General features: G+C 39.7%; 1 protein-coding gene across 1 annotated transcript; it reads left to right on the top strand.

Moving 5' to 3' along the window:
* Positions 1-1,507: 1,507 nt before the first annotated feature.
* On the top strand, positions 1,508-25,575 carry CMTM6 (CKLF like MARVEL transmembrane domain containing 6). Its single transcript, XM_047769456.1, has 4 exons — positions 1,508-1,725; positions 12,313-12,489; positions 19,527-19,625; positions 22,861-25,575. Exons 1-4 carry the CDS (start codon positions 1,588-1,590, stop codon positions 22,996-22,998), a joined length of 552 nt encoding a protein of 183 aa, XP_047625412.1. The 5' UTR covers positions 1,508-1,587; the 3' UTR covers positions 22,999-25,575.
* Positions 25,576-26,991: the final 1,416 nt, after the last annotated feature.

The raw sequence follows: 26,991 nt of genomic DNA, 5'->3' as shown, positions 1-26,991 counted from the left end.
GTCAGACTGCCTAGGCCTACATTCCAGTTGCCCCTGGGTGTTTGACCTTGGATGTTATCCTTGGCCTCTTGGCCTTATTTCCAAACTGAATTTGAGTCTGCTTACCCACTGCATAGCAAAGCCAGCTGACTGACACCCAGTCATAGTGATGGAAAGTATAGCATTTATTGCATAGCCCAGCAAAGAGCATGAATGTCTAGTGTTCAAAAGATCAGAACTTCTCGATGGTTTTCTGGGGAGGGCTTTAAAGGCAACATTTGGGGTGAGAGTTGAAGGGGGCGTGACTTACTTCTGATTGGTTGATGGTACTGTAACAACCTTCAGGTTTCAAAAATCTTCATCACCCACCTTCTGGTTCCAACCAGAAGTGTGGGGTCTATGTGCTTGTTGTCAGCATGTAGCTACTATTCTTCACCTGAGTGGGGGGACTTGGTTCCTGCAGAACAACTCAAAATCTGTGTCAGATTGTTATGTGTATCCCCTGAGGAGGAGCTAGGACTCTATTCACTGAACTGTTGTTTCTTGCTTTTCTTTCTGCATTCCTCACTTCCCTAATTAGTAACCGCTTGACTCTGCTCTTTGGAGCTCAGGGAAGGCCTAGGAGACTAAAGCCTTTTTCTACAGGCAAGAAACAAGGGGACACAGATGGGCCTTTGTACCTGGAAGGGCTTGGTTTAAGCCTTAGTTTTCTCATCTGTAAAACTTATGACAGTACCTACATTACGTTGTTTTGGAGAAATGTGTGTGCCTGGCATACGACTGGATCAACTTCAGTAGATAAAATATAATTACGTTTTTTTTTTCAGGGCTGCACCCACGGCACATGGAGGTTCCCAGGCTAGGGCTTCAATAGCAGCTGTAGCTACTGGCCTACACCACAGCCACAGCAATGGGGGATCTGAGCCATGACTGTGACCAACACCATGACTCATAGCAACGCTGGATCCTTAACCCACTGAGCTAGGCCAGGGATCGAATCTGCATCCTCATGGATACTAGTCAGATTTTTTTCTGCTGAGCCACAACAAGAACTCCTAATTGCAATTCTTGATAAGTCTAAGTTCACCAAAATTAACATGTGATCGTAGCAGCTGGTGAACAAGAAAGAGACAAGTAAATTGAACAATTTTGACAAGTAAGCCTAAAACTTCAGAGAGAAGCAGGAGAGAGCTTCCTTAAAATACTTCCAGACAGCCCATAGCATTTAAAATGAAATCCAATTTTTCCCTTGCTGTGCAAGCCCCCTGCATTATCTGGTATCTGACTACATCTTCAGCTTCACCTACTTCTCCCTTACTTAACCTAGCCACACTAGCCCTTTCAAACTGCGCCGAACTTGTTCAAGTCCTCAGGAATTTTGCACCTGCGGTTCCCCTTCTTTGAGCCTCTCCAAGTCGTTATAAGCCTCGATGGGTAAGGCCTCGCGGCAGGGGGCGGGGCTGGAGTGAGGCGGAGGCGGGGCCGAGCGGAGGCGGGACCGGGGCGGGGTCGGCCGGAAGCGGGCGGAGGCCCAGGAAGTGACGGCCTTCGCGGAGTCCACCGAGACTTAGACGCCAGCAGCTCTTTTGCGTCCCTGGGCCCTGGGCGATGGAGAACGGAGCGGTCTACAGCCCCACCACAGAAGCGCACCCAGCCCCCTCCAGAGGCGCCCGGAGAGGCCTCTCCAACTACTTCACCTTAAAGCGGCTCAAGGGGCCCTTGCGAATCCTCAAATTTATGCAGCTGGTGAGTCCGCGGGCTGGGCGGGAGAGAGGAGGTTGCGGAGCCGCCCTCAACCTGGCTGTTAGGAAGGGGCAGTTTCCACAGCCCCAGTTACTTCCCCCTCTGCCTGGGAAGGGGCTGTTTCCTTCCGGGCTCCCCCTTCCCACCGGCCCCCTCCTCTCCTGGTACGTCCGGGTTGAGTTCCCGGTGGCGACCTAGGACCCCTCAGTGTGTTTGGCGGGCGCAGGAAGTGCGTGGGGGGAGACCCAGGTCGTCCACGCAGACTTTCAACTTCCATAGCGACTTTCATCGCTTCTCCCAGCTATTACTCTGGGAATATTATCTCCCGAAGTCCTCATATTTAGGAAATGAAATGCTTTTTTTTATCTTTCTCTGGTTTTTGCGGTTTTCCTGGTGCGCGCCGATGGGGGCAGTTTAGTTTGTTGGACAGAGTCTTTGGATACTGCGCATGGTGTTGAGATGTGTGTGTCCTAAATTGTCTCCAAATAGTTATATATTGGCTGGAAAAGAATTGTTCCTGAATAAGCAATATATGTGTACTAAATACAAAGTCAAAAGGACAACCTTTTTTGTGTGTGTTTGTACGCAGGTAGCAGTGCCAGGGCACGGTGTACTTCTTTTTCAATTTCATTGAATTTCGGTTTATTTTAGGCTTTGGTTAAGGACCTTAAACCTATTAGTGAAAATATCAAAACATCTCTGAGGTTTAAATTTTAATTCAAGTCACACACACATCGTTGCTGTTTTAAGCAATGATGAATAACATTTTCTGCCAGAGGGAAAATCAGACTGTTTAGCATTTCTAGTTTATGGGTTGGTTTGGTTTGTTTAACCATCCCACGTGAAAATAGCCAGTTGGTTTCCTTCGGAAGAAATTAAGTTCTTAGAACTCAGATAACCAGAATTTATATTCTTAGAACTCATATGACCTACTTTTATTGTATAGAAGAATAGCAGTGGGAAAACTAATGCTACTTTTTAGCCACTTCTGGGAATAATTAGGAAATCACGTGGAGGCAAGTGACAGGCCTATGGAACTTAGGAGGGTCTGGCTCTACTTTTAGTTCCAAACTGGCAAGCTTTCTGTTCTTAGCAGGTTCAGTTTCCTTTCTGCCATTGTTCCTTTGCATGGATCCTTCTTTCTACCCAGAAGGGCTTCCTTCTGCCCTTCCTCTTGTCAGTTCTCACATGACTTTTAGATACAAGCTATATTTGTCTGCCTTAGAGCTAAAATGTTTCTAAATAGTAGAACTCTTTAGAACAGAAAAGAATAAATATTCATCTGAAATACTCTTGGTGCTCAGAAAACATATCAATATTGGTCTCTTGTACATTAAATTTCTTTTAGGTTGCCATTATATTTCCTTTCTAATCAGAACTGGCAAATCTAAAGTAAAATTTCTCATTACCTTAGTTATTATAGTTTAATAAACAATAGTTCCATATCTTTAGAATAGAATACAACCAAAAGTTGGGTAGTGGACTTTTTTTTTTTTTGGTCTTTTTGCCTTTTCTTGGGCTGCTCCCACAGCATATGGGGGTTCCCAGGCTAGGGGTCGAATTGGATAGCCGCCAGCTTACGCCAGAGCCACAGCAACAGGGGATCTGAGCCGCATCTGCGGCCTACACCACAGCTCACGGCAAAGCTGCATCCTTAACCCACTGAGCAAGGCCAGGGATTGAACCCTGCAGCCTAATGGTTCCTAGTCGGATTCATTAACTACTGAGCCACGACAGGAACTTCAAGGGTAGTAGACTTTTTACTTGAATGTGGAGAGGAGGGGAAAGATGAGTTTGCCTTGTAAAGTTGTTAGACTATTCCTGCTTGTTCTCCATCATCCATAAAGAGAAAGTGAAAGAGTAAAATCTAATGTCTCTTCGTGAAATCCATTTATTTGTTTATGGGAACTTGTAATTTACAAAATCACTTTTCCTTAATGTAGATGTTTAAAATTTTCCATTATTGCCTTTCATTTTAATGATTGCCTTTTTGTTCCTGCTTTGTCTCTTTTAACATCTTACCTCTTGATGACATCATAAGAGTTACCCAGAAAGTCCCAAGGAAGTTATATATGGAGTAAGTGAAAAGTATCATCTAGCCTGGGGCAACAGGCAAAATCTTCTTTGCCTTAACTCAGATTCTGCCTTTAGGTTGCTTTACTTTAGCTAACTTATTTTTTAATTAAATGGAATTGGAGAGCTCCAATTAGGAAGCTATAGTGGAGAAACCCATAATCAAAAGAGGAGGTACTTTAACAAGGGACCTGCAAGCCTTATGATATTTTATTCAAAATATAGTGCATTTCTGTGTTCGGGTACATTATTCTGGACCCATAAATCTTACTAGATTCTCAAAGACCTCAAAAGAGAAATGAATCTTCTTCTAAAACTTAAAAACCAGACACTGTGTACTTAGGAAATTTTTTGAATTCGAGAAGGTTGGATAGATTTCCTCTGAGGTTCTTTCCAGTCTTAAGATTTTTACAAATCTCCGAGGCTCTGTGGGATGTGCTTGCTGGTACAGAGTTGAACACCGAACGGTAGAAAGTGGAGCTTCCAAGCTGAAGGCGAATTTAGAGAGGCAATAGCATAACTAGCTCTTGAGTTACATACTCTTGGAGTTAGATAGCTGTGCCTGCCATTCAGATATGACCTTAATTTTTTTTTCTTTTAAAAAACTTTTATTGGGATATAGTTGGCTTACAATGTTGAATTAGTTTCAGGTGTACATGTTGCTTCTAGGCCTTTTGGCAAAGACCAATTGTAGTTTCAGATGTACAGCAAAGTGATTCATTTATACATACACATATCTGTTCTTTTTTCCCCAAATAGGTTATTACAGAATATTGAGTAGATATTGTATTGCGCTGTGTATGGTGCTATACAGTAGGTCCTTGTGAGTTATCTATTTTATATATAATAGTGATCTGTTAATCCCATCCTCTGAATTTATCCCCCCCCCCACAGTGAACCCTTTGGTGACCCTAAGTTTGATTTTAAAATCTTTGTTTCTATTTTATAAATAGGTTCTTTTGTGTCACTTTTATTAGATTCCACATGTAAATTATATGATATTTGGCTTTATCTGACTTACTTCACTTAATATGATAATTTTTAGGTCCATCCATGTTGCTACAAATGGGATTATTTTGGTTTTTTATGGCTGAGCAATAGTCCATTGTCTATATGTGCTACATATTCTTTATCATACTGTTCATCTGTCAGTGGACATTTAGGTTGCTCCCATGTCTTGGCTATTGTGAACAGTGCTGCATTGAACATGGGATTCATGTATCTTTTTGAATTATGGTTTTCTCTTGATAGATGCCCAGGAGTGGGATTGCTGAATCATGTGGTAGTTCTTTTTTTAGTTTTTTTTGAGATTTTACCAATTTACATTCCCACCAACAGGTAGGAGGGAGGGTTCACATCTTTCTCCACACCCTTTCCAGCATTTATTGTTTGTAGACTTTTTGATGCTGGCCATTCTGACTGGTGTGAGGTGATACCTCATTGCAATTTTGATTTGAATTTCTTTAATTTTTTTTTTTTTTTTTTTTTTTTGCCATTTCTTGGGCCGCTCCCGCGGCATATGGAGATTCCCAGGCTAGGGGTTGAATCGGAGCTGTAGCCACTGGCCTACGCCAGAGCCACAGCAACGCGGGATCCGAGCCGCGTCTGCAACCTACACCACAGCTCACGGCAACACCGGATCGTTAACCCACTGAGCAAGGGCAGGGACCGAACCTGCAACCTCATGGTTCCTAGTCGGATTCGTTAACCACTGCGCCACGACGGGAACTCCTCTTTAATAATTTTTGATGAACATCTTTAAAAAATTTTTTTTTCATTAAAGTATAGTTGATTTACAGTGTTGTGCCAGTTTCTGCTGTACACAAAGTGACCCAGTCATAAATATATATATATATACACACACACATTCTTTTTCCTATATTACAGATGTAACATTAATTTTGTCCAAGGCTTGTCCATAACATAAGCATCCCCTAACTACCATCCACCCTTCCAGGGTGGAGGAAGAGAGATTCAGCTGAGAATTCACTGTAAGGAGTATCGCAGTTCTAAATTTATGCAATTTGTTTATTTATCCTTAGATTGGTCCTTATACCCACAATTTATTTTGTGAGGTTTTTGTTATTGCTATTTTTGAAGAGGTTTTTTTTTTTTTTTTTTTAAGGGGAGAATTGACATTTGGCAACCTATTTCCTTGTTAGTAAACCGGAGCCGTGATCCAAGTATGTGTGATATTCTTTCTGCAACAAGCTGACATTGTGTTTGTGGTTTCATGTGATTATAATGACTCTTCAGGCAAGCAGTTTGATTTCAAATTCACCAGTGATTTGAATTTATTACATTTTAAATTATGTTATTCTAGAAGTTCTAAGAAACAAATCACATAGAAGGCACTTTGTCCTATATCAGTGCTCTTTTTATTATTTAAATGTGAAAATTGAAACTTACTAAATTGAAATGCTCTGTTTTTACCTTGAAGAAGATTCATAATGTCAGCAAATTATATCTTTAAACTTTTGTGAGAATAAATGTTTGCTCAAGGCAAAGGAGGCTTAGCCTAACTTCAGGCTGACAGATTTGTTTACTTGAACCTTACATATCATTACAAGGTTTTTAACACCAAGTTCAGTAATTCAGACTAGTAAAATTTTGTAGGTTGAGCCTTGTAATTATTGGCAAACATTTAAAAGTTCTTTTATGAGAAATTTTTTAGTAGTAGACTGTTAAATGATGGAGAATTAGTATTTAATGTGATGGCTATTAATTTTAAGGAAGATTGAAGTTTCAGAAAAGGTAGTGAAACTAAAATGGAGACACAGGGTAGTCATTATCTGAATGTTTAAGTCATTAAAACTTAAGACCATCTTTAGTCACCAAGACTTCCCAAATGTGCTGACCCTTGCATGTTGGTTTTAATGTGTGATTTAATAGCAAAAGGGGAAATGCACAAAACTGGTTTTTAACTTCAAAAACTCAGTCTTACAGGGAAAACCTATACAAACATACATAGCTGTAAAATGAACGTAATAAACAGTGCTTTATGGGGAGGAACAAGTACAGAGTGGGAGTCAGGAGGCCTGGCTGGACAGTTTGGGATTTATTCTGTCAGAGATCCATCAACTGTAAACATGAGGGTAGGAGACTGTGTTCTCCAATGGTCCTCCCAACTCTCACGGCTGGATAATTCCCTTAACTATATTTGGGTAAAATTTTTTATCATTACAAGGAGCCACATTGGGCATACATTAGGCACTTGGTTTAATACTCAGTAAGCAGTATTTCATGTGATGCCTTCATGCTATTGAGAGCAAAACTATTTACTGGAAAATAATCGCTGAGCCATTTATTTATTTATTTAGCTAGCATATGGCGGTTCCCAGGCTAGCTCTCTACTGGAAAATAATCATTTAGATTTTTATTTATTGATTTACTTGGCTATGGAGGCTAGGAGTCTAATCAGAGCTGTGGCTGCCAGCCTATACCACAGCCACAGCTACTCGAGATCCGAGCTGTGTCTGTGACCTCCACCATACCTCATGGCAACGCTAGATCCTTAACCCACTGAGGGAGGTCAGGGATCGAACTTGCGTCCTCATGGATACTAGTCAGGTTCATTAACCACTGAGCAACAACAGGAATTCCCCATTGAGCCTTTAATTTCAGGGTTGCATTCACTATTATTTCCTTATGCATTTCAGTGACCTTACCTTATCTCTCTTCTTATCTTTGGTATTTAGTGCTGGTGACCACACATTGTTCTAAATTCTTCCCTTAACTTTCACATTTTTTCTTTTTAAATACTGCTTACAAGTATAAATATAAACATAAATCTATATATATGATTAAAATAAAATAAGCCACACTTCAGCCTCATAGTCTCATACTTCCCAGCATCACTGTTAGATTAAAAATTAGGAATGTGTTTACTTTGCTTTTTAAGGAATTTTCCTAAGAAGTGTTAATTTTCGTATGCTTGTCTGCTGCTGGTTGCCCTTTTCCTTCCTTCCTACCCTTGAACTGTGATGTTCCTTCAGACCTCGCCCAGTCCTCTGCTCCTCCTGTTTTCTAACCAACTAAACTAGACAGGCCATCCCTACATCTAGAAATCCATGCTCCCCGCAGTGACAATCACGTAACCACACTCAACTCCTTAACCATTTTCCTCATCGTTCCCTATCCAGTTAGGTCAGTTGCCTTATTATCCCTTTTGGGCTACCATATAAACAAATCCTTTCCATCATTAATCTGTTCTTTTTGTGTCCCACCCAGAATGTCCTCTCCCTGTCCAGATCCTGTGTCTTTTGGCCCTGGTTTGAGTCTTGCTTTTCCATTCATCCTTCTCCAGCTACTATTAGTCCGGGTGGATCTGGACATTTTCCTGAAATTTCCCAAATTTATGTATAATGAATGCTCAATTATGAGATATAAAATTATTGTTTTCTCATTTTTTCTTGTTCATTGCTTTCATTGCTCTCTTCATTACATGTTCTTAGACATAATACAATGTTGGATACATAATACACTTCTTTAAATTTAGTTATATTTGACATGGAACATTAGTTTCAGGTGTACAACAACAATTTGACATTTGTATATATTGTAAAATGATCACTTTGTATTAGAGACTGTATAGTGCTGTGGGGGCTTTTAAAGGAAGGTTAGCATCAGAAATGGGGAGTCAGGAGAAATTTTCATTCTGAATATGGCTTATAGTGCTAATTTCTTGGCCTTTGACTGGAAATAGGAACTAGTAAATGTCTGAACTTGATTTGGTACCTCTTGAGTCTCTTAGGAGACTATGAACCATGCAGAACCCAATACAGCTCTAAGGCTTCAGGTCAGTAAGAATAACTCCTTTAGTAAGTTTGGAATAGGACTTGTAATGACTTGTCACTGATTGCTCCTGGCCCAGCAGACTCCTGCCCTTTTCTTAGAGTAGATAAGCAATCTATGTCTATACTACAGATAAGATTTTGTTGTCACATAGCCTACACTGATGAGTATTCCTGATAATCTCATTATTGTAATAAGAATGGTTCAAGATCAACTAATCTCATTTTAGGCTGATATCTTCTCACAGTTAATTGACTTTCATAGACCTCAGGTATATTTTGCAGATTTCTCAGAGAAACTCCTAAAACTTGGGCAACATTTAACATGTAGAGTTGAGAATAAAGCAAATGGAATACTAGACATTTGGTATTTTATTATACTGTGGACATAAAAACTCCTTTTGTAATGATATTTATAAGAGATGATGACCCTTAACATGGTGACCTTCTGGAACTTGTCTCTGTTTGTCACTTTATATCCTTCGGTATAATGATTGGGGAGCCTTACCTAACATCTGTGTGACTTGAGGAAGTTGTTTGGATTGCTGAACTATTTTATGCCTCATTATCCTACAGGAAATCACAGTGATAGGATCTATTTTTGTCCTTATATACATTCTTTTCAGTTGTGGGGATGTCTGAATTTTATACTGCTAATAGGAGGGGGGAAATCCCTTATAGGCTTAGATGTCAATTTAGGTTTGGCTTTTTTACTGTTTATTTTGAAATGATGGTCACAGGAACTTGCAGAAAATTTTAAAGGGAGGTCCTGTGCATTTGCTTGTGTGCATCTGTGCTGTTTCATCAAGCACAGTTTTCTTAATCACTACCACAGTCAAGAATCAGAACTATTCCGTAAACCATGTGGTTCTCTCCTGCCACTCCATTATAAGCCATACCTTTTCCCTCAGCATCACTAAGTAGTTCTCCATCTCTGTATTTTGTTATTATATAAATGGAGTCATGCAGTAAATAGTCTTTTGAGATTCAATTTTTTTATCTTGCATAATCCTTGGAGATTCATCCAAACTGTTGTGTGTATCAAGTTTATTCCTTTTTATTGCTAAGTAGTATTTCATGGTATGGATTAGCACAGGTTGCTTAGCCACTGAAGGACATTTGTATTGTTTCCTGTTTGGGGCTCTTAAGAATAAAATGCTATGAACATTCATATATTGGTTTTTGCATGAAGGTAAGTCTTCATTTTTTTTGGTCAGATGTAGCATGTAGGAATGCAGTTGCTGGGTTATAGGGCAAGTGCATGCTTGGTTTTTAAGAATTGCTAAATTGTTTTCCAGAGTGGCTGTACCATTCGTCTCTGATTTGATGAAAACGTTTTGTAGTGTAAAATTTTTGTTATACATTATGGAATGTATGTGTTGATTTTGGTAGCAGTCTTGTTGCCATCCATCCTTCTGCCCACCTGGTATGGGTGAGATGGCTTTTCCCAATAGGCTTTGGCTTGGGTCATCAGTCATTTTGATGATTTTAATGCTCAGGAGGCAATTCCCTTAGCTTCCACAAAACCCACACAAACTGCCCAAGTCCAACTCTCTTTTCTCTCTCTCCTTCCTATTTATAGAGATGCATTAGCCCCAGACTTTGAGCCCTGAATCCTACCCCTAGAGATCCTCTTTTCTTCCTCTGTCTCTAGACCCACTCATCTTATAGGTTTCTGTCTTAGCATTTAAACATGCTCAGTTCTCTCTTGTCTAGAAGTTGCTTTCCCTTGGACCTCATCCTCTACCCGATCTGGCCACTTGAAGCTGCACTTGGTGACTGGGCCGTACCTATTCCACTGCCTTTCTGGCTCTCACTTTTTAATGTGATAAGCTGCCCTATCTGACCACACTGAAATGGTCCTGTTGATGTCACCAGCAACCTTCTTGTAGCTCAGGCTAATAATGGAAACGTTTCAGGATTGTTCTTACCTGACTTCTGAGGAGCATTCAGCATGCTTGATTACTTGCTCTTTGTAGAAATCCTTTCTTGTTTTCCTTTTTTTTTTTTTTTTTTTTTTTGTCTTTTTAGGGCCAAACCTGTGGCATGTGAAAGTTCTCAGACTGGGGTGGAATCAGAGCTACAGCTGCTGGCCTGCACCATAGCCACAGCAACGCCAGATCCGAGCTGCATCTACGACCTACACCACAACTCATGGCAATGCCAGACCCTTAACACACTGAGCAAGGCTAGGGATCGAACCTGCAACCTCATAGTTCCTAGTCAGACTCGTTTCTGCTGTGCCACAATGGGAACTCCCTAGAAATCCTTTTTTCTTGATCTACTACCCCTTGGACTGCTGTTCCTAATTGTCCGTTGCTGGTATCTTTGTTGATCCCTTGTATCTTGGGGTTCCTCACAGTTCTGCACAGGGTCAACCTTCTTCATCCTGGGTGAGCTCCCACAAGCTGCTCTCCACCTCACACCATCCCCTGAGCTCCAGACCCATATATCCTTTTGCTTCCTAGTCAATGCCACCTAACTATTCTGTAGACCCTTCATATACAGCATATTTAAAAGGGAATTTATTCTCTTCCCAGCACCCTTGCATCTTAAAAGACTTTCTTTCTGCAGTGAGGCACCAGTGTGCAAATACCACATTACACACAACAGTGGGAGTGCTTGACCCACTTGCATTTGGTTGAGCTGCCGAATTAGCCAGCATTAACTCTGCTCCATGCAATGTAAATGCATAAAAAATTATACTTTTTCTAACCAAAAAATTAAATACTATACAGATTGAAATTGAATGTAGAAAGGAATTGTTCCAATGAAACAAAATGAATTATTTGGAAAGACTGAAAAATAAGTTAATACACTACTCGTGGAGTTAAGAACAAGGCAGCTGGGGAGTTCCCATCATGGCTCAGTGGTTAACAAATCCGAGTAGGAATTTGTATTCTTCCTGTCTGATGAAGTCTTCTGCTGCATCTTCCAGGAATTTCACTCTTCTCCATTACTACTATCCTGCTCACTGTCATTCCGCTGATTCCCGACACAAGCTTCCCAGCCGGATGTCTACCTCAAGTTTTGCCTTATTACCCCCGTCCCTTCTCTATATTGTAGCTAGTACGATCTACTAAAAACATAAACGTGATCATGTCACTCCTTTGCTAAAAACTCCTTAAATCCAGATACCTCAAACTAGTAAAAGGGGCACCTAGAAGATCTGGCTTCTATTTATGTCTCTAGTCTCATTTAATCATTTTTGTGCTGCCACCCGCTTGCCTCTAACTGGGTGCATTAGCCATGTTGACTCACCTCACTCTCACGGTTCAGTGTATGTTTGAGGGGGAAGGTTTCTGGGCTCTGTGTGTGTGGGGTGCGAAGGTACCATGCTATCTCACCTCTAGGTCTTTCTGTGTACTATTCCTCTGCCTGGAGATTTCTTCCCTGTCTTTTAGCCCCTAAACTGCCTCTACCATCCTCCTGGTCTCAGCTTGCCTTCAGGAAGCTTTTCCTGACCACCAGATTGAGTGCCTCTTCTGTGTGCTTTTTTTAACAACACCCCAGATTTCCCCTATTCTAGCATTTAGTGCACAGTGGCTGTTAATATTTAGTTTCAAGGCAACTAGACTGTAAGCTCTGTGTAGATCAGGTTCATTCAGTAATCTTGTTTGCCAAGTCTCCACATTATAAATATCTGGGTAAACAGATGGTGTTTTCTGAATACTGTAAGTTTCTCTGAAAAACATTTAAGCAAAATGTTTTGTTTCTTTTGTAGGTGCTCTCTCTGTTGGCCTTTATTTGTGAGGAAATCGTATCACAATGTACTCTGTGTGGAGGACTTTACTTTTTTGAATTTGTAAGCTGCAGTGCCTTTCTCCTGAGTCTCCTTATCCTGATTGTGTACTGCACTCCAGTGTATGACAAAGTTGACCCCGAAAAAGTCAAGCCATCGGTAAGCATGAAAAAATAAAACCCCTGTTAATGAGAATTTAGATCTTTGGGAATCTTGTGTAGTTTCATTGTTCACAATAGTTATGCTTTCACAACTTGTAACCGGAAAAGACACTATCCATTGTTTCAGCTCTGCCTCTAGGCAACTCAGTTTTCCCTGCCAAACAGGATGATAGAAGGGGAGAGTGAAATTGGATGCAAGTGACAGATTGCCAGTAGTTACAGTTATTGGTGGTGTAATCTAATTCACTTTAGGTATTTTTTCTTTTTATGGTCACACCCATGGCATATGGAAATTCCTGGGTTAGAGGTCGAATTGGAGCTGTGGTTGGGGCCTATGCCATAGCCACAGCAATGCTGGATTAGACTTGCATCTGCGACCTACGCTACAGCTGAAAAAAAGCTTGTTTTAGCTTCGCTCAATTCCTCACCCACTGAGCCAAGGCCAGGGATCAAACCTGCATCTTCATGGGTTTTAACCTGCTGAACCACAGTGAGAACTCCACATTAGAGTGTTTTTCTTTGTGTTTTTGTTTTGTTTTGCTTTTTAGTGCTGCACCCGTGGCATATGGAGGTTCCCAGGCTAGGGGTCAAATTGGAGCTACAGCTGCCATCCTGCATCACAGCCACAGCAACGCTAGATCAGAGCCATGTCTGAGACCTACACCACAGCTCATGGCAACGCTGGATCCTTAACCCACTGAGTGAGGCCAGGGATGGAACCCACAACCTCATGGTTCCTAGTTGGGTTCATTTCCGCTGCACCATTACAGGAACTCCACATTAGGTATTTTTTTAAACTAAGGTCTTGTCACTTTGATGTCTCACATTTCAAAGTGTCACACATTGGTTCTACAGTTATTCACTGTCTACCTGCTACTATAGGCCAGCCCATTCTGGACATAAAAGAGATGGAGAATTGAACCTATGTGATATGTTTCTGGGCCTTTAAACAAAAGGGCATGTAATTCTACCTATGTGGTTTTGGTTTTGTTATGAAAAAGTTGTTTGTAAGTGAACTTAGAAGGCATTTATTAAATTCGTCCTTCAGAAATTTCCCTAGAGAAATTTGTATTCACAGAATTAGAGATTTATAACTTTCTAAAGACTTAGTCTGCTGACCCTGTGTGGTTTTTTGGGTTTTTTTTTTTTTTGTTTGTTTTTTTAGTCTTTTTTCCTTTTTCTAGGGCCGCTTCCCACGGCATATCGAGGTTCCCAGGCTAGGGGTCTAACCGGAGCTGTTGCCGCCACCGGCCTACACCACAGCCACAGCAACTCAGGATCTGAGCAGCATCTGCGATCTACACCACAGCTCATGGCAACGCTGGATCCTTAACCCACTGAGCAAGGCCAGGGATTGAACCTGCAACCTCATGGTTCCTAGTCGGATTCGTTAACCACTGTGCCGTGATGGGAACTCCCCTGACTCTGTGTTTTTATTTGAGTATAGTATGGATTTGTGACATGATGGAGGAGATAATTTACATAGTTCATTTAAGGAAGAAAGAATTGAGCAATTCTTCAGTAGTATTCAAGTTATCAGTAGTAGTTTGTAGAGAATTGTAACTGTTAGGTTGATTTATGAAAGAATTTACCTCTTTGAGGGAAAAGATAAAAATTAGGGTAATTTTTACCCATTAAAAACAAAATGACAGGATAAATACAAGGCAGTAAGATTTTACCATGGCTTTAAATTAATGAGAAGCACGCATCGGGTCAATACACCTAAGATTTACATTTCTCTGTGTACCCTTTTATACATCTTAAATTTTGTGCTGTTGAACATCTGTCACCTTCTTTTAAAATAATTCCTTTAGCATGAAATACTGCCACCTGCAGTAACATGGAGGACTTAGAGAATGTTATTACTTAGTGGGGTGAGTCAGAGAAAGACAAATACTGTATGATATCACCTATATGTGGAATATAAAAAATAATACAAATAAATCTATATACAAAATAGAAACAGACTCACAGACATACAAAACAAACTTGTGGTTACCAAAGGGGAGAGGGAAGGGGGACAGACAAATTAGGTGTATGGGATTAACAGACACAAACTCCTATACATAAAATAGATGAGCAATAAGGATTTACTGTGTAGCACAGGGAACTACATTCACTGTCTTAAAATAACCTATAATGGAATATAATCTGAAAAAAATATAACTGAATCACTTTGCTGTACACCTGAAACCAACATAAAATTGTAAATCAACTGTATTTTAGTAAAATACATATACACATATACACACCCATAAGTGTTTTAAGCTTAAAAATTAAAAAACAAAAAGTTGATACCAAATAGTTAAAAAAGTAACTTTAAAAAACAGAGTCTGAATCAAATCCGTCAAGCCTTTGATGAACACATGCATGTGACATGGCCATCATATGACATTTCCCATTATCTTACCTGATAATAGCTGCTATGAGTGTGTACTATGTGTCAGGCACTTTACATACGGTATTTTAAAATCTTCAAACCCTAATGCTTCATTTTTCTGTTGAGGAAACTTAGTTTCAGGGTGGTTAAGTAACCTGTCCAGAGTTACACAAGGTAAAAATAAACTGAGATATGAACCCAGGAAAATCCTCACACTTGACCTCATACTCTGCAGTTTATTATGTGGCCTAGGCATACACTCCTATTAGAACCATTGCCCTAGCAACTACAGATGATGACATGGCAAATACCATTACCATAGGAATTTCTTTATTTTCTTCTTTTGTCTTTTTTTTTAGGGCTGCACCCTAGCCCTTATGGAGGTTCCCAGGCTAGGGGTTGAATTGGAGCTGTAGCTGCTGGCCTACTCCACAGCAACAGCAACGCCAGATGCAACTATGTCTGCAACTGACACCACAGCTTATGGCAACACCACATCCTTAATCCACTAAGTGAGCCCAGGGGTTGAACCTGCATTGTCATGCATGCTAGTCAGATTCGTTTCCACTGAGCCATGTCAGGAACTTCAGGAGTCTCTCTATAGTGAAACAACAGAACTCATTTATTTTATGAAATATGCATTAAGAAAAGAATAGAGAAACTACCTTAGAATTTTTGTTAATTATATTTGTAATTTTTGAAAAGGTTTCCTGGAGTTCCTGTTGTGGCGCAGTGGAAACAAATCTGACGAGTAATCATGTGGTTGTAGGTTAAATCCCTGGCCTTGCTCTTTGGGTTAAAGAATTTGTGTTGCCATGAGCTGTAGTGTAGGTCACAGATGTGGCTCAGTTCCTGCATTGCTCTGGCTGTGGCATAGGCTGGCGGCTACAGCTCCGATTTAACCCCTAGACCGGGAACCTCCATATGCTGTGAGTGTGGCCCTAAAAAGCAAAAAAAAAAAAAAAAAAAAACCAAAAAACTTTTCCTTTTTCCAGATACTTATGCAACACAATTTCTACATGGGAAAAGTTCACTAGTATCTGAGCTGATTGATTTATAGTCTGAATGTATACATGTATATACACACACACATACACATAATATACTTTTTTCCTGGCTGTGCCCACAGCATGTAGAACTTAGCAGGTCAGGTATTGAACCTGTGCCACAGCAGTGATGTGAGTCACAGAGATGACAATGCCAGATCCTTAACCACTAGGTTACCAGGGAACTCCTACATTTATATTTTAAAGATTGAAAATATTTTTTCATTTCTTATTTTTCAACAGCAAAATAGTATCACTATCCATAAAAATATTTTTATAAATGTTTAGTGTTTTTGTGTTTCATCTATAGTATTTAAGAACATTGATCTTTTTGACAAGAAACACTATTATAATATTTTCCAGTTCAGTATAATGGTCAAAGTAAACAGAATGTAAAACATTTACTACATTAGACTTGAGCATTTAAAGTTATTTTAGAGTAAATACTGATATTGAAATACTGAGAAGGAAAAAAAGTTAGTCATTTCATCCAAAAATAGCTTTTTAAATATTTTACTGTGTTTCTTTTAGGTCTTTTGTTTTTATTCCTAAGTGATTTTTTTTTTCCCTTTTCTTTTTGCCTTTTCTAGGGCCACTCCTGAGGCATATGGAGGTTCCCAGGCTAGGGGTCGAATCGGAGCTGCAGCTGCAGGCCTACACCACATCCACAGCAATGCCAGATCCGAGTTGCATTTGCGACCCACACCGCAGCTCATGGCAATGCTGGATCTTTAATCCACTGAGTGAGGGGATGGATCAAACCTGTGTCTTTATGGATACTAGTCAGGTTTGTTACTGCTGAGCCATGACAGGAACTCCCAAAAAGTCATCTTTTTTTTTTTTTTTTTGTCTTTTTGCCATTTCTTGGGGCGCTCCTGCGGCGTATGGAGGTTCCCAGGCTAGGGGTTGAATTGGAGCCATAGCTGCCGGCCTACGCCAGAGCCACAGCAACGCGGGATCTGAGCTGCGTCTGCAGCCTACGCCACAGCTCACAGCAATGCCGGATCCTTAACCCGCTGAGCAAGGAAGGCCAGGAATCGAACCCGAAACCTCATGGTTCCTAGTTGGATTCGTTAACCACTGCACCACGATGGGAACTCCTAAAAGTCATCTTTTTGAAGAGAGAGTCTTTTCTCTCTTGTGCTGTTGTGGGTCAGATTATATCAAAAATAACAATAGCCAATGTTTATGGAACATTTACTATGTGTCTGGCACTGATCTGAGCACATAGATTAACCCTAATCTTTAGAACCACCCATGAATATGATGTTGTTATTACTCCCTTTTTGCTGATGAAAAAGCAAAGGCACACAGACATGAGGTAACTAATTCGGAATCATATAACTAGGAAGTAATAAAGCTGGAGTATGAACTCAGTCTGGATCTAGAACCCATGCGTATTGAATGTTACATTATTCTGTCTCAAAATGATTGTCTTATTTAAATATTGCCTTGAGTGAACTCCAAATATTAGTAGTTTTATATTAGGATGTAACGTGGAGTTCCTGTCATGGCTCAGTGGTTAATGAATCCGACTAGGAACCATGAGGTTGTGGGTTCGATCCCTGGCCTTGCTCAGTGGGTTAAGGATCTGTCGTTGCCATGAGCTGTGGTGTAGGTCACAGATGAGGCTCAGATCTGGCATTGCTGTGGCTGTGGTGTAGGCTGGCAGCTACAACTCTGATTGGACCCCTAGCCTGGGAACCTCCATATGCCATGGGTGTGGACCTAGAAAAGACAGACTGAAAAAAAAAAAAGAAGTAACAGATTTGAAATAATATTCAAAGGAATAGAAAAAAACAAAATACTGCAGAAAAACACTTCTTTTTAGAAACAAAATCTGAAGTTTTTTTAAATGTTAAGTGAACTATTGAGTATAGGAATTCTACTTTGGGTAGTTTTATTGATATTAGGTTTAATAGAGATTACGTTTTTGAAAACTCCAAAAAGTATGAGACTTAAAACCCTTTGGAATGGCTGCCATTTTTCCAGTTTCTCCTCTGAATCAAGCCTGTATGTCAAGGACTGTTTTCTTTTGGCACCTGAGAGAGGCCTTGTGAAGTCGAGCCTGAGAGCACTTGGAAACCTAGGAGAAATGTCCTTGCTATAAGCTGCATTATAAAGACATGTGGAAGCTTTTATGCAGTAGATCATTTTATCATAAATGCTTATGTTGGATCATCCAGTTGGGACCATTGACAGCAACATGTTATCCCAGAAAGCTTATGTGTCTAAAAAACACACTGTTGGTACAATTTATGTAGTGAATGATGGGTGATCCTTTCAATTCTCTCTTTTCCAAAGTGCTTTAAAAGCACAGAAGGAGTTCCCTTCATGGCTCAGTGGTTAACGAATCCGACTAGGAACCCTGGGGTTGCGGGTTTGATCCCTGGCCTTGCTCAGTGGGTTAAGGACCTGGCGTTGCCATGGGCTGTGATATAGGTCGTAGATGCAGCTCGGATCTGGCGTGGCTGTGGCTGTGGTGTAGCTGGTGGCTACAGCTCTGATTGGACCCGTAGCCTGGGAACCTCCATATGCCACGGGAACAGCTCAAGAAAAGGCAAAAAGACAAAAAAAAAAATCACGGAAGTGCTCTCAGAGAAGCCATCCTAGCATGGATTACTTTGAAAGGGAGGAGAAATGCTTTTCTTTGCAGGAAGTAACATGGAGTTTAATAAATATTTGGGCTTTGATGATTCTAATACCTCCTAGAGAAAAAGATAAATATATACATGCATGACCTTTTGTGAAACTGTTTTTAATAACTTTTGTTTGTAGTAACTTTTGTTTGTAATAGAATATAGTTGATTTACAATATTAGTTTCAGATATAAAAATAGAAATTCAATCTTTATAGATTATACCCCATTTAAAGTTAGTTACAAAACAATGGCTATATTTCCCTGTACTGTACAATATATCTTTGTGGCTTATTTATTTTATACATAGTAGTTTGTACTTCTTAATCTCCTCCATTTGTCTTTTTTTTTTTTTTTGTCTTTTTGAGGCCATACCCATGGCATATGGAGGTTCCCAGGCTAGGGGTCAAATCAGAGCTACAGCTGCTATCCTGAATCACAGCCACAGCAACGCCAGATCTGAGCTGCGTCTGTGACCTACACCACAGCTCACGGCAATGCTGGATTCTTAACCTACTGAGCGAGGCCAGGGATCGAACCCACAACCTCTTGGTTCCTAGTCAGATTCATTTCCACTTCGCCGTGACGGAAACTCCTACATCTGTCTTGCCCCTTCCCACTTCTCTTTCCCCACTAGTAACCACTAGTTTGGTCTCTATATCTGTGGATCTATTCTTGTTTTATTATATACATTTATTTATTTTTTAGATTCCACATATAAGTGATAATGGGGAAATATTTTTATTTAAAGATTATCTTGTGACGTACTTTCTAAATATGCCCTGTTCAAAGTATGGGTAGTGTTCCTTTATAGAGTATTTATCAAATACTAGTCTTACTGAAAAGTTAGAAGTTGAAATAAATTTGGGTCAAGAAGAAAAAGTCACTGAAGTTTTTTTTTTTTTTTGTAATTGATGCATTTGTTTTCAACCGACCTAACCATGCTGTATTTATTTTATGTGTATATATAGGATTTTTATATTACTGCGGGAACAGGATTCGTGTTTTTCGTGGCATCTTTAATTTTTGCTTTCACACATGACAATACCTATGCTGAACTTTTTGCAATTGTAAGTACCTTTTATCTTTGCTTATTGGGAAGTACTTCACAAGTTATAGAATAAGGGAGAATAGTTTGTCTGTTAACTTTTTTTTAGTGTAATTTTAATAGAAGACCTAAAAGCAAATAAATATGATAGCCTTTAAAACCTAGACCCTGTTCCTGGAATTTGACTGAGTTTTATTAACAAAAATCCATTTACTCTACATATGAACGTATTCTTGCTAATGGAAGTGGTAGAATTGACTTTATCTTAGATCTCTCCCCTTTCCAGTTGAGCAAAAATATACCTACCTGTCAAGTGCTGTTTTCATTGTAGGGAATAGGCAGGAGAAATCCACAAATTCAGCCGATTATAAGAGATAGATAAGTAAACATTTTTATCTTAAATCCTTGAAGGACCAAATATTTTTTAGAATTCAGAATAGTCTGGATTTTAGAAATACTGCACTGTATTACACACCTTCAGAGGGCCACGGCAGCATCTTGTAATCCAACGTATTATAATATTTCTGAAGCATATGAATGAATATTCATAGTAAGGGCTAGATAGAGATTGTAAATAGTTTTGTCTTGTGTCCATTTTGAGTCAAGTAAGTATGAAACTTGAGTTTTTATAACTTTGTGGATTTTCAGAATTGTAAGTCAGGGATCATGGACCTAATTGGTACCAGTAATGTGAACATGAACAACTAACAGCTAGTTAACAAATCCGTCTTACAAGTCAGCTGATTTCCAGTTAACGCTTTGTTCATAAAGTCAAATTTTTTTTTTTTTGGTCTTTTTTTGTCTTTTCTAGGGCCGCTCCCATGACATATGGAGGTTCCCAGGCCAGGGGTGGAATCAGAGCTGCAGCCGCTGGCCCACGCCAGAGCCACAGCAACATGGTATCTGAGCCGCATTTGCAACCTACACCACAGCCCACAGCAACTCTGGATCCCCAACTCACTGAGCAAAGCCAGGGATCAAACCCACAACCTCATGGTTCCTAGTCGGATTCATTAACCAGTGAGCCTCGACAGGAACTCCACAAAGTCAAAATTTTAATTAATTCAATTGTCAGCTAATAGATCATGAAAACTGCTTTTTATGGTAGGAGGAATTCCAAGAATTAAACGGCTAATCCATTTATTTATGTGCACATGGTTTATTAGTACTTTACACTTGTAAAAACAAAACATAAAAATAAAATTAATGCTGAGGCCTTGACTCATTCTAGGAATTAGAATATTTAGCTATGGGTACATGAACCAATTGAAGAGAAAAAAAGCCTTATGGTTAATTTTACTTTATAATCCTATTTTTGTTGCAGAAGAGTATAATAGAATGAATCAGTAAAATACTTTCTAGTATAAAAAATATATGACTATAAAATCCTGTGGAGAAAGTGAAATAAAGTTGAGAAAATGATGAGTTCATGAGGGGGAAAAAAAGCATGTTCTGAAATTCCCAGAAATTGAAAAAGAGCTTAGTTACGTGTTTTATTTAGATGATGTTTTAGATTGTTACAGTACTTTTTTTTTTTTGTCTTTTGTCTTTATTTAGGGCCACACCCATGGCATATGGAGGTTCCCAGGCTAGGGGTTGAATCGGAGCTGTAGCTGCCAGCCTACAACCATAGCTACAGCAACACTGGATCCGAGCCACATCTGCAACCTACACTATAGCTTAGGGCAATGCCAGATCCTTAACCCCCTCAGCAAGGCCAGGAATCCAATGTCCTCATGGATGATAGACAGATTCGTTTCCACTGAGCCACTACAGGAACTTCAGTTTGTTATAGTATTTAGATTTCACTGGATATATTTAAGAGTGACTGGTAGTTTAAAAATTCAGCATTTATAATATACTAGAAATTACCTTGTGCAGCTATTTAAATTATGAACGATTATGTAGACTTAAAGGAGTTGAGAGCGCCTGTTTTTTGAAAAACGTGATATGAACAAAAGAGCTAGAAGATCATTTGGGTTATATGGTGTAAAAGCCCCTGTTTGGACTGGACCTCTCTGAGGTCAGAGATGGCTTCATAGTCAAGATGACATCTGGTCTGCCTTTAAAGTATTGTATGAAGTTGCCAAATAAGGGAATAGATACCATCAGGCCAAAATAAAGACTCCGGAGCTGAGAAGAGACTTGGGTTTTGAGGAGTGGAATTGACAGTTATATTTAGGTTGGATGTGTGGGGACTTGCAAGTGGATTAGTGGTTTTAGAGCTCAGTGTGCTCTATAGTGAAGCAAGGCAGGTTGCATATTCTTTAGGGTTGAGGGGTTGGGTGTGAAGGGGAAGAGACTGCAGCAAACTACAACCAAATGTTAAAATTCATGGAGATGGAGCCTTAGAGTTGGAAGGGATTTAGCCATGACTTACATCGATTTTCTTTTTTTTAATGGCCACATCTGCAGCATATGGAAGTGCCTGGGCCAAGGATTGAATCCGAGCTGCAGCTATGGCAACATAGGATCCTTTAACGCACTGTACCAGGCCAGGGGGGGGATAGAACCCACATCTCTGCAGCTACCCAAGCTGCTGCAGTCAGGTTCTTAACCCATTGTGCTATAGCAGGAATTCCTCCATTTTATCTTTTTACAGAGCACTTCTTTGGCCCCCTTTCCTTAAGAGTTTTGCTGCTGAAGAAGCTAAATTTGAACCATGGTCTTCTGTCTCTAGAGAGAATTCTCAGTGTTTGATCAGATGTTAGAAGAATATAAAGAGGAAGTGATTTAAGGAAGAGGAAGTAGGTAGTGGCGTCATGTTGCTGTGTGATTGCAGTGTGACAGTTAACTGGAAGATATTTTTTGAGTAACCTAAAAGTATCTTCAAAATTGAATTTCTGTTTTGATATTAATAACTTTCCATTTTTACCTAGGGTTTGGCTGCCTACTCACATATTTCCCTAATCTCACCTGTGGGTCAGTGTAGCCACTGCTAATAATCCTGTGTTTTGTATCATGTTAAAGGATTTTGTTTTTCATCTATTAACCCTAGCTTCATAGATGGGAACCACACACATACACATGCAAGACAGTTGTTTTTTGGCATGTTAACTTGTCATTATTCTGGAATTGTTTTTTGATAATTTTCCATTTTTAATTACCTTAAAATGTTTTAAACCATTTATGTTATAAGAATAATGTGTATAAGATAAACTGATGAATCGTCTTCCTTGTATGAAACATGGTTGGAGCCAAGTAGGAGATTATATGATGAATTCTGGAAATAATCTCTACCCATTTTTCCTCCTCAGGGGTTTGGATTTCCAGCAAGTTTGAGCTTTCTGTTTGACTTCTTCCTTATGGCCTATGAAAAATTTAAGCAGCCCCGGCCAAGAAAACCTGAGGATACCACCAGGACAGAGCCCCTCACTGAACCACTTAATGCCTAGAGACTCTAGAGAACAGGTGTTCCAGAAGGTAGCACCTGCCAAGTGCCTGAGCAGGAGTACTTCGAGAATGTGTGTCGTGGAGAACAAGGCAGGAAGGCAGTGTGATCAATAATGATTGGACTTTGTGTCAGTCACCATACCCGTGGGCCAGAGGGCTTTTTGTTTTTTCAAAAAATTTTTTTTATAACAGTTGAAAGTAGTGTCAAATGAAGTTTTGTTTGGAGGTGAGGGCAATTGTTTATCATCAGCTGAGCTATGTGATTTATTCTGTCATTTTTACTAGGCTAGTAAGGCTTAACTTTAAGTTATACTTTATAGCTGTATAGACAATAGCATGATTAAGTCTGTCTATTTAGAAATGGTTCCATTTTTTAAGTCAATTTGCGTTGCTTTTACTGTTTTTTGATGACTAGATAACATTTAATCTATGTGTTTCAAAGATCAGTATTTTAAATGTTGGTCTAAGTTTTTCCCTTCAAATGTAAAACCCAGGCTTTACTGTATCTCACTCAGCCTTAAAATTACACTGTAACATTTTACTGTATCTCACTTAGCCTTAAAATTACACTGTAATTATTATTCTTTCTGAGACCTGTTATAAATGTGTGGGAGATGTTGATATTCTGTGTTACAAAAGCAACAACATCAGCAACCCCATGTTTATATTGCATTTTGGTTGTTGATATCAAGTTAAAAAATCTTTATATACCATTACACATAGAAAAATGGAAGAAATTGCTGTCATGACTAAGGACCAAAGATAAGAAAGATCTACTTTTTGCCCAATATAGTGAAAGTAGTTTGAAAAGCAGTCTTTAGCCACTTACCAAGTGTCTGAAGAGATGGCATTCATACCACAAGCTAGAAAATGGTTCATTCCCTTTTGCCATATAATTATTTCTACTGAAAGTAATACAGCTCTGCAGGTTCTGTTCAGTGTTTTCTTTGGAACCAGTCTAATTTTTAAAACCCCAACCTTTGATTTTTCATTTGAGAGCCTTCCTCTCTGTCTCCGTATCAAAACAGTCCATGACCTGCCTCTCACTGGCAGAGATGGGCCTCTGGCTCTGGCTTCCTTGATGGTAGTGGGCTTGAGGTGTTCTTACAGTCTTGGGCCTTTCTAACTGCATAGACTCTGTAGCAGGATCTTTAGGGTTCTTGTTCCCACATAGGCACTGCTCTCATTTCTCTTCAGAGGAGAACTTCTTAAGAAAGTGAAGATCTACAAAAGAAAATCCTGCCCAGGTTAATAATGTTGAGGGTATAAGGGAGTGAAACCATTCTCAGGAGATAGTTCCTACCCAGTTCTGATCATTTGGAAGAATTGTCTGTAGCTGGCAGGCTGTCTTAGAGTCACAGGCAGACAGGGCGCTTTGAGTGGGACCTTTCTAATCAGGTGGTTCACAGGCTAGACCTTTCTTATCCTCCTGCTTGACTTTTGACTCAAGACTCTAGGGTGAAGGCAGTGAGGCCACATAGCAGGTCCTGCAGTACTTTGGTGGAAGGCTCCCAGGCTAGGTTTTCTGTCTGAAAGAGTGGAATCACATTTCCATTGAGACAGTTTAACAACCCCACCCTTTAACCTCATCTGCCATTCATGTTGTGGATGGGTTTCAGACATGGCTTCTGCTCTGTCTTATTGCCACGGAACCTTAGCCATTTACATCAGAGTTTTGATGCTAGTGCTGGTGGTGATGTCACCACTACCTGCTTGGGAGATAATGAAACCAATCATGGGTGTTTTTTTTTACTGGGAGTGCTAAACTAAGAAAGGAGAAAAGGCCTAAGTCTTGGGTCTAAGAATAAACACTTGGTCAAAGATAAGCAGCTTATGGTAGGCAGATTCTTGAATTTCACATCCAGCTGTATACCACTATCACTTTAAGTATCATCTTCACCTAGCTGGGATTCACAGTGGACCGTCTGGGCTGCCTCAGGGTTCCCACTGGTGCACCGGGCTCAGCTGAATTTGAGGGAATATCCTCAGCTGGCCTCACTCAAACAGCATTTACACGTGGAGCTGAAGCTCTGCTCTGAGGTTTCCCTTCCATCTGTTTCACTGGCACAGAAGTGGCCTCTGATCCAGCCACTGAAAGATAAAATCATCACTGGAATTATTGGTTACTCTAGAACCTTTCTTCACATTTTTTTTTTTAAACAGGACCCATGACTGTTTAACTTCCATCTTCTTTTGTAGAAGGAATTAGGATTAAAATTTTGCGGTGAATAAAAAGTTCAAGAAGAACTTGGGACCAAAGCCACTGTTATGTATAGAAAAGGGCAAAAATCAGTAAACTCAAAAATAATTTCTTATTAGTGGTTATGATAAATTTGTTACATTTTATACAAATTGTTTAGAATGGTTCTTAAAAATTATAAGGGAAATGCACATACAGTATGAAAATTTTATAATTTCTATACTTAAATTATGTTCTATTTGGGGACTGGGAAATGTATTTTTACATTGTTTATAGCCAATCATTTTTGTATTTATTAATTTAAATCCTGTGGGTCTTTTATATCTCTCTTGCTATCAAATTTTTTAGTCTTCTTTTTCAGTAAATCCACTTCATTATAGTACCTTTGTAGTTGTTTCATTATTGCAGAAAGGAAAGTTTTCTCCAGCATTCTAGGAGCTAGCTCCACAACCTTGGTGAGTTTCTATGTAGAACACCAGACTTTGGATCTGCCCGCGTGTAGGTAGAAAAGAAACAAGTCCATCTCGTACCCTTGGGATGTCCCTCTTGTTTGAAATTTGGACTGTACATTCACACAACAATTGTAGGCGGCTGGGTGTGAAGAGTTACAAAGGATTTCCAAAGAAGCAGATTCAGACATTCTGGGTGTGGCCAACAGTGCTAAAAACCAAACGAGCACACTGTCTTTCAGGCTGTTCAATGGGAATGTGTGAAGCAAAATTTAGGGTTCTGGTAAAGCTACAGCTATTTGTGTAGTTTGCAAGATTCCTGCCTCCAGATGTCTGAGAATAACAAGGTCTTTTTAGTCATCAGGAACTCACTGGAATTTGTACATTCTTCAGAGTTTTTGTGTTTTGTCTTGATAAAGCATGATTTTATCAATATGCAAATCAATTGCAAGGAGCAGAAAACCTAATTGAGTCCTAAGCAATAGGATAGTTCCACAGCTAGTGAATTCATTGGCTCAGCGGGATCATCAAGGACCCAGCTTCTTTACCTGTTTTTCTGCCTGTCCATCATCTGCTGTGAGTTTATGTTCTCGGATTGACCCTTTATGGTGTAGCATGATGGTGACAACACCTCCTGGCACCATCGGCTTCTACAGTGCTCAAGGGCCGGAAGAGAAGAGGTTGTTGATTCTCTCACGTCTCTCCAAGGTGTTTGTTTTTCACAGAGGCCACTTGGCAGACTTCATCTGCTTGTCTTACTCGGAAACATTCAATGCCTACTTTCAAATCACTGTCATGGAGAATAGAATTGATGCGATTGGCTTAAAAGTATCAAGATTCTTCCCCTTAGGTTATGAATACCCTTTGAAGCATATTCAAACCATGGTTTTCACATGCCTACAATGCCCTGCCAAATCTCCCTTCTGATAGCTGAACAAAATTGGTTCTGTTAGCATGACAAAGGGCCATGGGTTAGGGGGTCAACAGTGTCCATCTTAAGCATGTAAAGAATTGTGTCCCAGCTAGGAGAAATATAATCACCAGTTTAAGAAGTTTTTGTAGGCCTGACTACCCCAACACAATTTAAAATGGAAAAAAAAATTAACAGTTTTGGTTTTTTACACTAAATTTCAATTCTGCAAATAATATGTACCATAGGAAATGGGTTTAATAAAAAGGTGGGAAATATTGTTCTTTCCCTGCTATCTTTGCTTTGGGCTATTTTTAATTTTTGAAATATGTCAAGCAACAGAAGTACAGAGAATAGTGCCTGGTATAGATACCACCCAGCTTTAGTAGATAACCCAGCTTTTTTGTTGTATTTGCTTTAAGGGCCCTGTTCAGTG

This window comes from Phacochoerus africanus, chromosome 1 (genome assembly GCF_016906955.1).
Source record: "Phacochoerus africanus isolate WHEZ1 chromosome 1, ROS_Pafr_v1, whole genome shotgun sequence".
NCBI lineage: Eukaryota > Metazoa > Chordata > Mammalia > Artiodactyla > Suidae > Phacochoerus > Phacochoerus africanus.
This window is presented reverse-complemented; position numbering and strand designations above follow the sequence as displayed.